The sequence below is a fragment of the Arachis duranensis genome, chromosome 5 (assembly GCF_000817695.3).
Source record: "Arachis duranensis cultivar V14167 chromosome 5, aradu.V14167.gnm2.J7QH, whole genome shotgun sequence".
Classification (NCBI taxonomy): domain Eukaryota; kingdom Viridiplantae; phylum Streptophyta; class Magnoliopsida; order Fabales; family Fabaceae; genus Arachis; species Arachis duranensis.
Genome location: NC_029776.3, coordinates 106,770,338 through 106,783,091, shown reverse-complemented (window position 1 = coordinate 106,783,091; position 12,754 = coordinate 106,770,338). Strand labels below are relative to the sequence as shown.

The 12,754-nt window shown below is 31.3% G+C and overlaps 2 protein-coding genes across 2 annotated transcripts; one reads left to right on the top strand and one right to left on the bottom strand.

Annotated features, from left to right (window-relative positions):
• Nucleotides 1-2,883: 2,883 nt before the first annotated feature.
• On the bottom strand, nucleotides 2,884-5,565 carry LOC107491566 (protein DETOXIFICATION 54). Its single transcript, XM_016112439.3, has 4 exons — nucleotides 5,455-5,565; nucleotides 5,144-5,233; nucleotides 4,188-5,069; nucleotides 2,884-3,811 (listed from the first exon to the last, which is right to left on the bottom strand). The coding sequence occupies exons 2-4, from the start codon at nucleotides 5,198-5,200 to the stop codon at nucleotides 3,209-3,211; spliced, it is 1,542 nt and encodes a 513-aa protein (XP_015967925.1). The 5' UTR covers nucleotides 5,201-5,233; nucleotides 5,455-5,565; the 3' UTR covers nucleotides 2,884-3,208.
• Nucleotides 5,566-10,286: 4,721 nt separating this feature from the next.
• LOC107491567 (protein WHAT'S THIS FACTOR 9, mitochondrial) lies at nucleotides 10,287-12,157 on the top strand. The gene is made up of 2 exons (XM_016112441.3): nucleotides 10,287-10,983; nucleotides 11,057-12,157. The coding sequence occupies exons 1-2, from the start codon at nucleotides 10,370-10,372 to the stop codon at nucleotides 11,973-11,975; spliced, it is 1,533 nt and encodes a 510-aa protein (XP_015967927.1). The 5' UTR covers nucleotides 10,287-10,369; the 3' UTR covers nucleotides 11,976-12,157.
• Nucleotides 12,158-12,754: the final 597 nt, after the last annotated feature.

The following is a 12,754-nucleotide window of genomic DNA, read 5'->3' as shown; positions in this document are numbered from 1 at the left end:
CTAATTAAGTTAATCTAACATCAATCAAATTAAAATCAATTATGAATAGTATTACTCTAAGTCTTGTTGTTTAACTTGGTTAAACTTAATTCATAAAAAATTTTAGATGTGTAACATTATTTATTAATTAAATAAATAAAAGGGTGAGATTAGATCGATATATTTAAACAAGAGAAATAGATATGTAAATGAAAATATAATTTAATCATAGAGCCAAGTTTTTTGGTTAATATTAGCGAATTTTAAAATTATTTTTTATCTTAAATTTTAAACAATAAAATTTTAATTCTAAATTTTAATCTTTAAAAAAATTGAAAACTAAAAAAATATAATAAATAAAAAGATTAATTAATTAAATCTTATTTTTTATACTTATTCATGAAAATAACAGACCAATTGATGATAAAGTGCGAGGAAGAGTCATAACCATTAACAAGCAACCAAATTAAAGGTTGGATGGTAAAACTAGATAGGGATGAATGTTGTGGGCGGCAAACCATGATTATGATCTCCAATTTACGAAATAAAGTTGAAGCAGCAAAATTGTGAAATAAAAGATAGTGAAAGCTAAATTCAGAAAGGGAAGATTTGAAATCTTATAAACCTGTCCTCTGTCTCATTCAATGGTTCCGGGTCTTAAGTTGTATTGTCATGTTATTTGCACATTGTCTCCTTCAAACCCAACCAAATTTTCAATTCAAAGTTGTGGGTCATTCATGCAGTACATGCGGGTGATGCTTGCTTATTTTGATTATTATTTTTACTAATTCAAATTAAACAGTATATTTCTTAATTAACATTCTTTCACACCATGTCAAGTGTCAAGATTTAATAGCTTTAAAACAAATCAAACATTAGAAAGAGAATGCGAAAGGAATAACAAAAGTGTATGTTAATGTGTTACTATATAAAAGTGTCGTGCAGAATTGATATTAGCCTTATGCTTTCTAACTTTATATTAAGGGAACATACCCTGCATAAAAATTGTCTTTTAAGGTACTGTAATTATTGAATGATTTTAATGAATTATTGATGTCCTATCAATATGAACAATTGTACTACCAATAATACATACATTCAAGCTTACCCATTATTATCCTAAGCTAAAGAATATATGCAATGATATAAAATTACCACTAAATTAGTCAAATCATTTAATAGTTCTCCATTATCAACTTCACGTAAAGTTGACTGTCGAGTAATAATTTAGTGCATGCACAAATAAGATTCTTTTAGTAGTTTTTTCTTTTTTTTTTTACCAAAATTAAAAATGAGACTTGAAACCTATACTTTTAAGTGAGTACAGAGAGATTATATCATTTGAGTTATAACTCGTTGGTGCAAAAATAAAGTAGTTAACATACACAAATTTGGGTGGATGTATTGGAGTACGATGAAACATATTCTCAAGTGAAGTTGGACGTATTGCAAAGTTCCAAACTGCAGTGATGAAAAAAGTGAAGGAAGCACATGAAAACATGACATGCTACAGACAAATAAAGTCTAACGCACCAAACATTTATATAATTTGCAAATTCCAATTCTCGAATTCCCTTAAAATTAAAAAACCTTGCGCATGCAAAAGCACATATCTATGATAATGATATATAAAACGACATTGACATTGTCCTTGAAGATATAGCTCCAACAAAAACCTCAGAAGCCAACTAAAATTATGTACGAACACTTACAGTTTTGAAAATGACAAATACCTTTAAAGTTTAAACCACACACATGGCAGTATGACACATTTGTAGATATGCCATCGACCACATAAAAATTATTTTATATATATCAAAGTCTATTAATAAGAAGCTATGTATCATTTGTGAACATGAATAACGACATCAATTCCAGCTGAATAATTAGTAGTAAAGATTAGTAGTAAAGATTTTGAAAATCTTTTTAGTAGTGTTAGTGTTTTGATTGTTTTGTTTTTTGTTTTTTTGTAATCTTCTGTTGATATCTTATAAGTATGAAACGTAGACCTTTTCTCTTTTTATGAGTCGAAAATTTTATATATTATCACATAGAACATGTAAATTATTTTAATTCGTTATTTCTTAAAAGAATAAACTTTTGTTGTAGACCCATAAATTTAACTTAAATGTCCACACACATACAAATCAATTTTGTCCCTTGTCATTTACAAGTTCACATTAGAGGAGAGTAAATATTATTATTATTGTCAATTTAAAAATATTTCTATTGTACAAAATACAATTATATAAAAAATCTTATCAACTTGAAAATGGCATTAATATAGAAATTGTTAGAGATATAATTATTAATGTTATCTTCTACTCTTATCAACTTAAACTTTTAGAATGAATGGCTTCATAACATAATATAAAAAAAAATTATAAAAGAATAAACTTCTTTGTGAAACTAGTCAAACTATCAGGGTTGATGGTCACAACCCTAAAGTAACCATATAATTAAATAAAGTGAAACATAAAATACAAAATACACTACTTTAGAAAATCAGGATATTTTATATAGAATGAAAACAGTTATCCCATTTCAATTTACATAAGATATTTTANTTGAAACTTTTTCTAACTTACAAGAGTATTAATATGTAAATTAAAAAGCTGCTCTGTGTTTCATCTCCTCACACTATACAACCACATAGACTCAGCCTTATTTATATCTAAATATCTTCAATATGTCAGATGCCGGATCCTCACTTCTAAACTCTATCTCCATTCACTTCTCACCAAAAACAAATTAAAGCAAAACCCACTTTCTTGCCTCAAATGCGTCCCCTTTATTTTAAAATTAGCACAATAGCACTTACTTAGAAACTTGATACAATAATATAAATAATTAATATAATAATATTTAAAATTTTCAAAGTCGGAAATAAAAATAATATAAGCAAAGAAAGAAATAAGAGTTTTAAAGTTGTTAAATATATTAACAGTTGTTACATCAGAAAGTGAGAGTTCCTACCCTAGCAAATACCCTTTCTAAAAGATGAAAAGTAAAGAGAAGAATTGGGGCAAGGCAGAAGGAAAAAAAAGAAAAGCATAGATAAAGCCTCTATCCTCAAAATGATAAGAAAGCAAAGGCATGAATGATGACCACCATAGCTGTGCTAGCCACAATTACAGGCACCACTCACAAGCCCCCCAACTCCAATCTACTAGGGACAACAAAAAAGAAAAAAAACACAGAATCTCAATCCCTCATAATTGGTATCTTTTCAACAAATGTCATCTTTGTTCCCATTCCCAATCACCAACAACCTCATGCTTTCTTCATTCTCTCTCTCAAAATCTTCATTGTAATTCTCATTCCTATTGCTACTACTATTATTGCATGGACCAATCTCCACCACCCTTGTGAGCTTCTCAGCCTTCAGGGCTTCAGCTTCCCAATCTGTCTTTGCAATCACAACATACAGGATTGACACGGCACATGCCGCTTGGGCCGACAGAAGCCCAAACCAAAGCCCACTAAACCCAATCTTAAACCAAAATGCCAGGCTCACAGCCACAGGGGTTCCCACAATGTAGAAGGATCCCAAATTGACATGGGCCCCTATGACCGGACGGGCTGTGCCACGCAATATGCCACAGCCCGTGGTCTGTGGGCAATTACCCAGCTCGCACAAGCCCATAATTGGCATGACCGACGCAACAAGGGCTTTGACCGCCTCGTCGGATGTGAAAAGCCCGGCCCACCTTTGTTTAAGGATGACAGTCCATGTGACATTGATGAAGCCAATGAGAAAGGCACATCCTAGGGCAACAATGGCTGCTAGCTTTGCTTTGTATGGTCTGCCTGCTCCAAGCTCATTCCCAACCTACATTCATTGCAAGCAAAATAATTATTAAGTACTTCAAAAACATTATATTCTTGTAGTACTTGAAACATTTTGAACAATGTGTTACGTGATGAATAATGCAAATGTGAACAAGTTCGAAGGGTCCCATCGCAATTGAGAGAAGTGAGTAGTGGATATGATGGTTAAATTAAGAGGTGAAACAGAAATGTATTACGGGGATTGGAATGCAAGACTAAAGTGGAAAATGCACTTACAAGAAGTTGTTTTGTGACCTAACTGGGACCCTGTAGTTGACGCAATCATAAGATGAAATAAGAAGATTTTAACTTATTTTTAATATATATTTTATATTAATGCCTAATTATGTGAAATGACATGGTCAAAAAAGAAGTACCCTGGCAGAAACACAGCCAGCAAGGGCCATAGGGAGAGTGTACATCATGCTAGTAGTCTGAATGAGAATCCCAGTGGCAGCCACTGCAACTGTTGGATTCTCCAAATAGCCAGCCATCACTGTCACAATCTCATACCACCACCACTCCAAACATATCATCAAGCAACTCGGCACCGCCATTCTCATCAACTCCCACATCTCTCCAGGCCCTCGAATCTTCTTCATCCCTCCCCACTTCATCACCATCTCCTTCTTTCTCCACACTATCACGTACACCGCCATCAGCACCACCATGTTCAGGTTCGTCACCACCGACGCCATCGCCACCCCCGGCACTCCCAGCCCCACAACCACCACCAGGACGTAGTTCAGCGGCACGTGGAACACCACCGCCACCAGCGAGCAGTACATCATTGGCTTCGTCACCTTCTGCGACCTCAAGAACACTCTCAGTGGCTGCAACAACGTGTTTGTTAAAAGGTCTGGCAGAGAGTAGAAACAGTATAGCGCTGCCATTTTTGTGATTCTTATGTCTTGCCCCATGAAAACCATGATCCCTTCCAGGTTCAGCCACAGAAGGCTTATGGGGACTATTGCCGTCAGGAGAATCACCACCATGCGCTGCAGAGAAAGAGACAGAAGCTCCCAGTTCTTGCTGCCGTAGGCCTGCGAGCACACCGGCTCCAGGCCTGCTGCTAGGCCCACCAGAACAGAGTACCCTGTTATGTTGGTAAAGCCTATGGACAGTGCTCCACCTGCTAGCTCCAATGGGCCCAGTCTTCCGAGGAAGAGAACCGAAACAACGGCACGAACGAACACTAATAAGTTCATGGCTGTGATTGGCAACGCCATGCCCCACAGCTCCTTCAGTTCTTCCACTACCTGTGTGTGCAAAAGGAAGATGCTTTTTTATGATTATGCATATTCAAAATTTTTACTTAGTAGTAGCTTTTTACCTGAGCGGTGGTTGGGAACTTGTGCGAGAAAAAGTCCACGACTTTGTTATCTCCCATGCTTGGATCTTTCTTTGATCAATATGCGTTGTTCTGCATAAGAGCGCAGTGAATCAAACAGTGAAGAAGAAGATGATTTTTACACGTTGAAGATATAAGAAAGAGGAAGAAGATTAAGATAACATGGCATATATGTATGCAATATTATTAATAATTTTGTTTTTCTCGTACTCTTCGTGACGGAATGATTATTATGGATTTATGGTATAGGATCTCATAAGGCATAAATGAAAGAAAAAAAAAAGGATGCTTACAAAAGGAACCCTGCGAAAGTTGGGGTGGTTGTTTGCTTCTCTTTGAAACTGTAAAGGGTAAGAGGCAACGGGTGTGTGACAAGAAAGAAAGCAAGGAAGAGGGGAGAGAGGGGTAGGGGGAGAGAGATATATAAGTAGTGGATTTTTTTTAGAAATAAAAAAATATATTTTTTTTAAATACCGTTTTTTTTTTTGTATTTAAAAAATTAAAGTTTAAAAATAATGTTTAAAAAAATATGAAAAAAAATTATTTCTGAAAAAAACCGATAAGTAGTAGTAGCAGTAGTAATATTTAAGGGGTTAAGAGTGGAGGATATGAAAAGGTTTTTGGGAATTACCCATGATTAATTAGTACGACTAAGTGTGTGTTTAGATTGTAGTTTATAAATTGGAGTTTGTATAAAATTGATTTTGTAAAATTGATTTTGATAAAAAGTAAATTTGGGTTAATGTAATTTATGTTTGGCAATTTTTATATCAAAATTGATTATAATAAAACAAATATTGTTTGGATTATACTACTAAAAATTACTAAAAGAGACATCAATTTAAATAAATTTTTTTATATGTATGCAAAATCAGAACACTAACAAAAATAATATAAAAATATTTATCATATAAATAAAATAAATATAAAAGAGAGTACTATAAATTTTATAATATCAAATAAAAAGAAAATATTCTATAATTTTTTTAGTACCATTAGTACTCTTTAATTTAGTATTATTTTGGACTATAAATTTTCATTATTTATGACTTTATTGTTACTTATAATTAATTTTTTAATTATTTTGTCCTTTTTTATATGATCATAATTTATATTATACAAAATTTTGATAATAAACGTAGTATATAATAATTACAATTATAAATTTTATAAAGTCATAATAAAAAATAAAAAAAATTAATACAAAACAAAAATAAAGTACATCAAAAAATAGGAAAAAAATCATACAAATAAGAAATAATAAAAAATTTCATAAAATCAACAACATATATCATATGAACAAAAAAATATAATAAAAAGTAAGTAAAATTCGTATGAATAAAATCAAATAAAAAATAAAAAAATTTCATACACAACATAAATATACAGGAAAGGATAGAAAAAAAGAATTCATATGAAAAAAATAATAAAAATATCCAAAAAAGTTAATAATATTTGTCATATGAATAAAAAAAATATAATAAAATAAATAAATAATTATATGAATAAAGCCAAACAAAAATTAAAAAAAAAGATTTTATAAAAAATATACCTATAAAAAATAGTCTAGTAAATAATAAAAAAACTTATAAAAATATAACATGAGAAATCAGAACACTACACAAATAATATAAAAATATTTATCATATAAATAAAAAAATATAAGTAAAAAATACAATAAAAACATAAAAATTTAAATATGAAAATGAGTATTAAAAATAATAAAAAAATAAAATATTCAATTTGCTAGTGATTAAAACAAATTTGAACTATTTTAATGAAAAAAAATTGTAACTAAAAACTATGAAGAAGTAGGAAAAACTACAAAGAATTATTGTAAAGGTAATAGTTAGTGGTATCCTTTTTATAGAAGAAAATGAAGGGTAGTTTGGTAAAAAATAAATAAATTTTTCACCTAATTTTCCAAAGACAATAAGCAACTATGAACGTGAAACGCAGAAGCTATAAGTTTTAGCTTCTCCTAAACGTGCGTTTAGAAGCATAATCAATTCTACGTCTAAGAAAATAAAAATGGCCAAACATAAAAATAAAGCTTTTAAAAAGCTCAAACGTACTTCTCTCCTCCCCAACGTATTTGCCAAACACACCTTAAGCTAGTTATTAATTATACTTGATTATTTAGGACTCGCTCTTTCTGTTTTATATTTTGAATTTCCTTAACACGTGTCCTAAGAAGAAGTAATAAAACTATTAACTAAAAAAAATTTATAACAAAAGCTATAAAATTTAAAATTTTAATATATTTATTATATATTATTAAAATAAAATATTTAAAATTTTCTATTATTAATAATTTTAACTCGCATCTTTAAAATATATATTAACTAAATTTTTTGAGAAATTTATGTAGTCAATCCTTTTAGTATTTTTAATTTAACAATCTTCTTCTTCTTTTTATTTTTTTATTATTTTTCAATTCTGTTACCGTCGTTATTAATATCACTTCGGTTCAATTTGAGTAAATAATTTAATTAAATAATTTAAGAGGAATGCTAGGGGCCAGCAATTTTGGTGATTTGTAGCCATCAAATAGCCATCAAGATGGTTTTAATGGTGTAAGATTGGTGTGAGATTTCATCTAATGGCTCACTTTTAATTGCTGGTTACATGCTGGCTAGAATTTAACAAAGTTGCTGGCCCCTAAACTTTTCCATAATTTAAATAATAAATGACTATATTAAAAATAGTTTATAAATAAGTTATTTTGTATTTGAGGTTTTGTTTTAGAAGTGTTTATTTTGTAAAAATGTGATAAAAAGTAATAGTATTATGAGAGAAGTTATTCGTTTTTATTTTTCTATAAATTTTTAAATAACTTCTTTAATTTTAAAAATTGTACCAGATATTAATACTACTACTTTTCATAAGTCAAAAGCTCAAAAAAATTACTTTTAAGTCTTTCCAAACAAACCCTTCTTCCTCCTTCTTCTCCTTCTTTTTTTTATTATAATTTTTTCTCTACTTTCCTTTTCATCTTTCTCTTCAATCATCATCATCATTATCGTCATTATCGTTATCATCATTATCGTTATCGTCGTTATTATTAAATTTTTGCCGTATTGATTCTGATTTAAAATTGATTTGGATCCGTTTTTCTTTAAAATTAACTTAGTTTGTGCTTATTTTAAAACGAATTTGTTTGTATATCATCGTCATTAATCATCATTAAATAATTTCGATTTATTCTAAATGTCATCCCCGTTCATTTTTTAGTGAATTTTTTACCATTCAATTTTATTTGTGCTTTTTTTTAACACAATCAAACAAAAACTCTTTAAAATTTTTTATTATATTTTTTTTGTTTTATTCATTTTCTGTTTTTTTCATAATTTTTTTGTTTTATTTTTTTAATAATAATAAAAATATGAAAAAAATCAAAAAAAAAGAATACATAATATTAAAAAATTACTTGATAAATTTAAATATATTTTATTCATAATTAAATAAAATAATTTTAACTTTATTATTTTTATAATATTATTCCTCCTAAATTATCATATAGTATTGGAAAAAGGTAGAGAGAGATGAATGGCCATAATGATACTATAGTTTTAGTCTATCCGGTGATGTGTGACCAACAGGCCAACTCCATCTCTTGAGAAACGAAGATAGATAGATGCCTGGGGAAAGAGAATAAAAAAACTGCTAGTATATTAATATTATACAATCCATATTCCAAAAATACTCTAGCACATAAGAGAGAAGACACCTAAAACTCAAAAGTCCTTCTTATGAGTTATGATTATGTTTTCGAGGATCCAACTGCATCTACAACCACCTACAGGCTTTTAATAAAGTTAGCTACTGAGGTGATACATTTGTGGATAGGCATAATACACTAGTGAAATTACAATTTCTTTTAATTAATTTATTTATTTTCTTATTTGAAACTTTGACGATATCTTTTCTTTTTTACTTTTAAGTGTATTTTCAATTGTAGGATAAATACCCTAGCTAAATTTGGACAAAATTTTAATTTGTCATTTTTCAAAAGGAAGAATTTTATCTTTGCAAAAAGCATTGATTTAACTTGCACATTGGATATACATGACCCATTGCTAATAAGGATTATTTCCAATACAGTGTTGCTGAATTGATCGTTTATTACTCTTTATTATTGTTAAGATTTAAAAACATTCTTATAATCCATTGTGTCATTGTGACACATTCTTCTTAGCATGCTTGGCATTGCTTGCACGTAACACTAACTATGCAACAAATCAATGTAAAGGCAATTCTTTTTATCAAGGGAAGAAAAGAGAGAAAAAAAATTTATATATCAATAATCCATTTATATATGCTATTATTTTTGTTTTATTTTTATTATTAGTTGATAGTATATATATATAAATTTTGTTTCATATATATATACACTTAACACACATTTTTCACCATCATGAGATATGAAAGGAATTAAATGTGATATATATATATGATAAATTCTAGTATCCTTATGTAGTTGTGTTTGTGGTGGTTAGTGGTCACAGTAATTATATAATATTATTAAAATTAATATTATATTATTTTATATTTTAATAATATTTTTCAAAAATTACTATTAAATAATAAAAAAATATTATTTTAATTTTAACAATATTTTTTATTAGAAATAACTAAAAATAATAAATTTTGATGATCTTTTAATTTTTTTTAAAGTATATATTATAAACGTGTTGCTATTAAAACATTTTTATTACTTGTAAAAGTATATAAGCTTCTACTAAAGAATCACCTGTGATGATTGGTTTTATCATTTGTATGCCAAGTTATTCCACTTTAATTATTTCATAGCATTTCTAGATTTTTTATTGAATTAGAATAAATTCGATAGTGGATCACGATCGAAGAACTATTAACTAATAATAAATTTAATTCTTTTTAGTCGTAATGTGTACTCATATACGTACTCTCTCTTATAAATAACACGATTTAATTAATTATATGTGTTAAATTTTAATTACTAAAAAATATCTTTAAAAAAATATGTTTTAGATGTCTTTATTTAAGTGACTCTAAAATTAAAAAAGTAAAATTTGGTAATAATGTACTAATTTTAAAGACTACTATTATTAATAATTTTGAAAAATCCTAAACTGAACCGAAGCTGAGTGTCAAAAGTCAAAACCCTATTCAGCTGAGCTGAGCTCAGTGCAAACTGCCGAAGCACATTTCCAGTTGATAGAAAGCATGACGATGCGGCGGATCATCCTCTTCTCCAGCTCCAACCGCCTCCAACAGCCACCACGCAAACAGTACAACAACCTCAACCACCTCAGAACCCTATTTGAAGGCACCTTCAAGGCCGTCCGCGACCGTGGCCTCGACCACGCCGTCGAGAGAGAGAAGCACCTGAAGCCACTCATCAGCCTCAAGAATCTCATCAAACGCGAACCCTCCAAATCCCTTCCCATTTCCATCATTACCCAAAACAAAGAATCCCTTCAATTGCCATTTCGCCCCATCGAATTCACCCGAAAATACCCCTCCGTCTTCCACGAATTCCTCCCCGTCGCCGCCGCCCTCAACGCCCCGCACATCCGCCTCACCCCGCAGGCCCTCTCGATCGACTCCGACGAGCAGCTCCTGTACCAAAGCGACGGTTACAAGGAACAGATCGCCAACCGCCTCTTGAAGCTCTTGATGATCTCCAGAATCCATAAGATCCCTCTCTCAATCATCGAACACCTCAAATGGGACCTCGGTCTTCCTCACGATTATCTTCACGGCGTTATTCCCGAGTTCCCTGATTACTTCCGTGTCGTCCATGAAAAATCCCGTGCATTTCGAAACGATGATGACAGGTATTGATCGTAACTAACTTGTAACTAACCAATGCTTACTGCTTCTCTGTCTAACGGCTATGTTCAATAACAGGGTTTTGGAGCTGGTTTGTTGGAGCAATGAATTGGCAGTTTCGGTTATGGAGAAGAAGAATAAGAAGAAAGGGAGTGATTTTGAGTTCCCGGTGCAGTTTTCGACTGGGTTTGAGATGGATAGGAGTTATCAGAGGTGGTTGAGTCAATGGCAGAAGCTGCCTTATGTCTCTCCTTATGAGAATGCAGCTCATCTATCAGCTTCTAGTGACGAATCCGATAGATGGGTAGTTGGTGTTTTGCATGAGATTCTTCATGTTTTGGTTCCTAAGAAGACTGAGAAGGACAATCTTTTGATCCTTGGAGACTGGTTGGGTTTGAGGTCGAGGTTTAAGAGGGCGCTGCTTAAGCATCCTGGTATTTTCTATCTGTCTAGTAAAATTGGTACTCAAACAGTGGTTTTGAGGGAAGGTTACAAAAGGGGATCGTTGGCCGAACGCCACCCATTTATGGATTTGAGGAGCCAGTATATTCACCTTATGAACACTACTATTAAGGAAGATGGGAAAGATGTTAAGGTAGTGCTAGCCAAAATCAACCAGGACGAGTCGAATGACAAGGACCTTGAAGAGGATGACAGGGAGATCAGAGGGGACATGGATGAGTCGTTTGAAGCTGAAGCTGAGGATGCTAATGAGGATGCCTTTGAGGGCGAGGATGATTCTGAGGATGACAATGAAGAACAGCCTCGAAGAGTTAACTTTAAAACTGCACAGAGTAGTTGGGGCAGAGTAGTAGGGCGAGTGAAGCCTGTGAGAGATTCTAAGAGAGAAAGATCAGCTGGGAGGTCAACTCAGAAGTTTAGGGAGAGAAATCCATCAGAAGCTTCTAGAAGATTACAAATAAGAGGTCGAAATAAAGATGTTGAGAGTTCTGTACAGCGATCAAGATCTAAGAGCAGAGGGAAGGTTATTACCTAGGAAGAACAACCCTGTTTAGTGAAGATTCAATCTGTTTCTAGCATCTAGCAAATTGCAGGTAGCTTTTGCCTACCCCCTGTACCTTGATCCGTCCCTGTTATAAGTTTTCAAGATTCAAAGTTCTAATATCTTATTGTTTTGTATGCTTATATATGGAATGTATCGAGTTTGGCTTCTGTGGATGCTTGTTGTGCCCTTGGTCCTTGAATTAACTGTTTCTGGCTAGCTTTAGTGGTTTTGCTTCTAGGTACTAGTTTTTGCACTTGTTTGATCTGTATAGTTTGAAGGTTATAGATGCTCTCTCTCATGTTGATAGCATATTGCATATTGAAACAAGTGGTAAAAGGAGTATATTCATGGGCTGAAAATGTTGGAAAATAGGGTTTTTTTTTTCAGAAAAGAAAAAGTAATTGTTGGTAAAAATGATTCAAAGTCCTTGTATTGGAAGTAATTTTTGCTAAAATGTCCATTCTTGTAAGGAAACTTGCTCTGCTAATAGGCTAATAGCTGCCATGAAAGAAGGATAGGATATTTCATGGCCAGTGCCGGAGAGTGGAGATTCTATTACTTGGAATTTGCATCCATTTAAAGGAGATATGAAAGGAATTAAATGTGATATATATATATATATATGATAAATTCTAGTATCCTTATGTAGTTGTGTTTGTGGTGGTTAGTGGTCACAGTAATTATATAATATTATTAAAATTAATATTATATTATTTTATATTTTAATAATATTTTTTAAAAATTACTATTAAATAATAAAAAATATTATT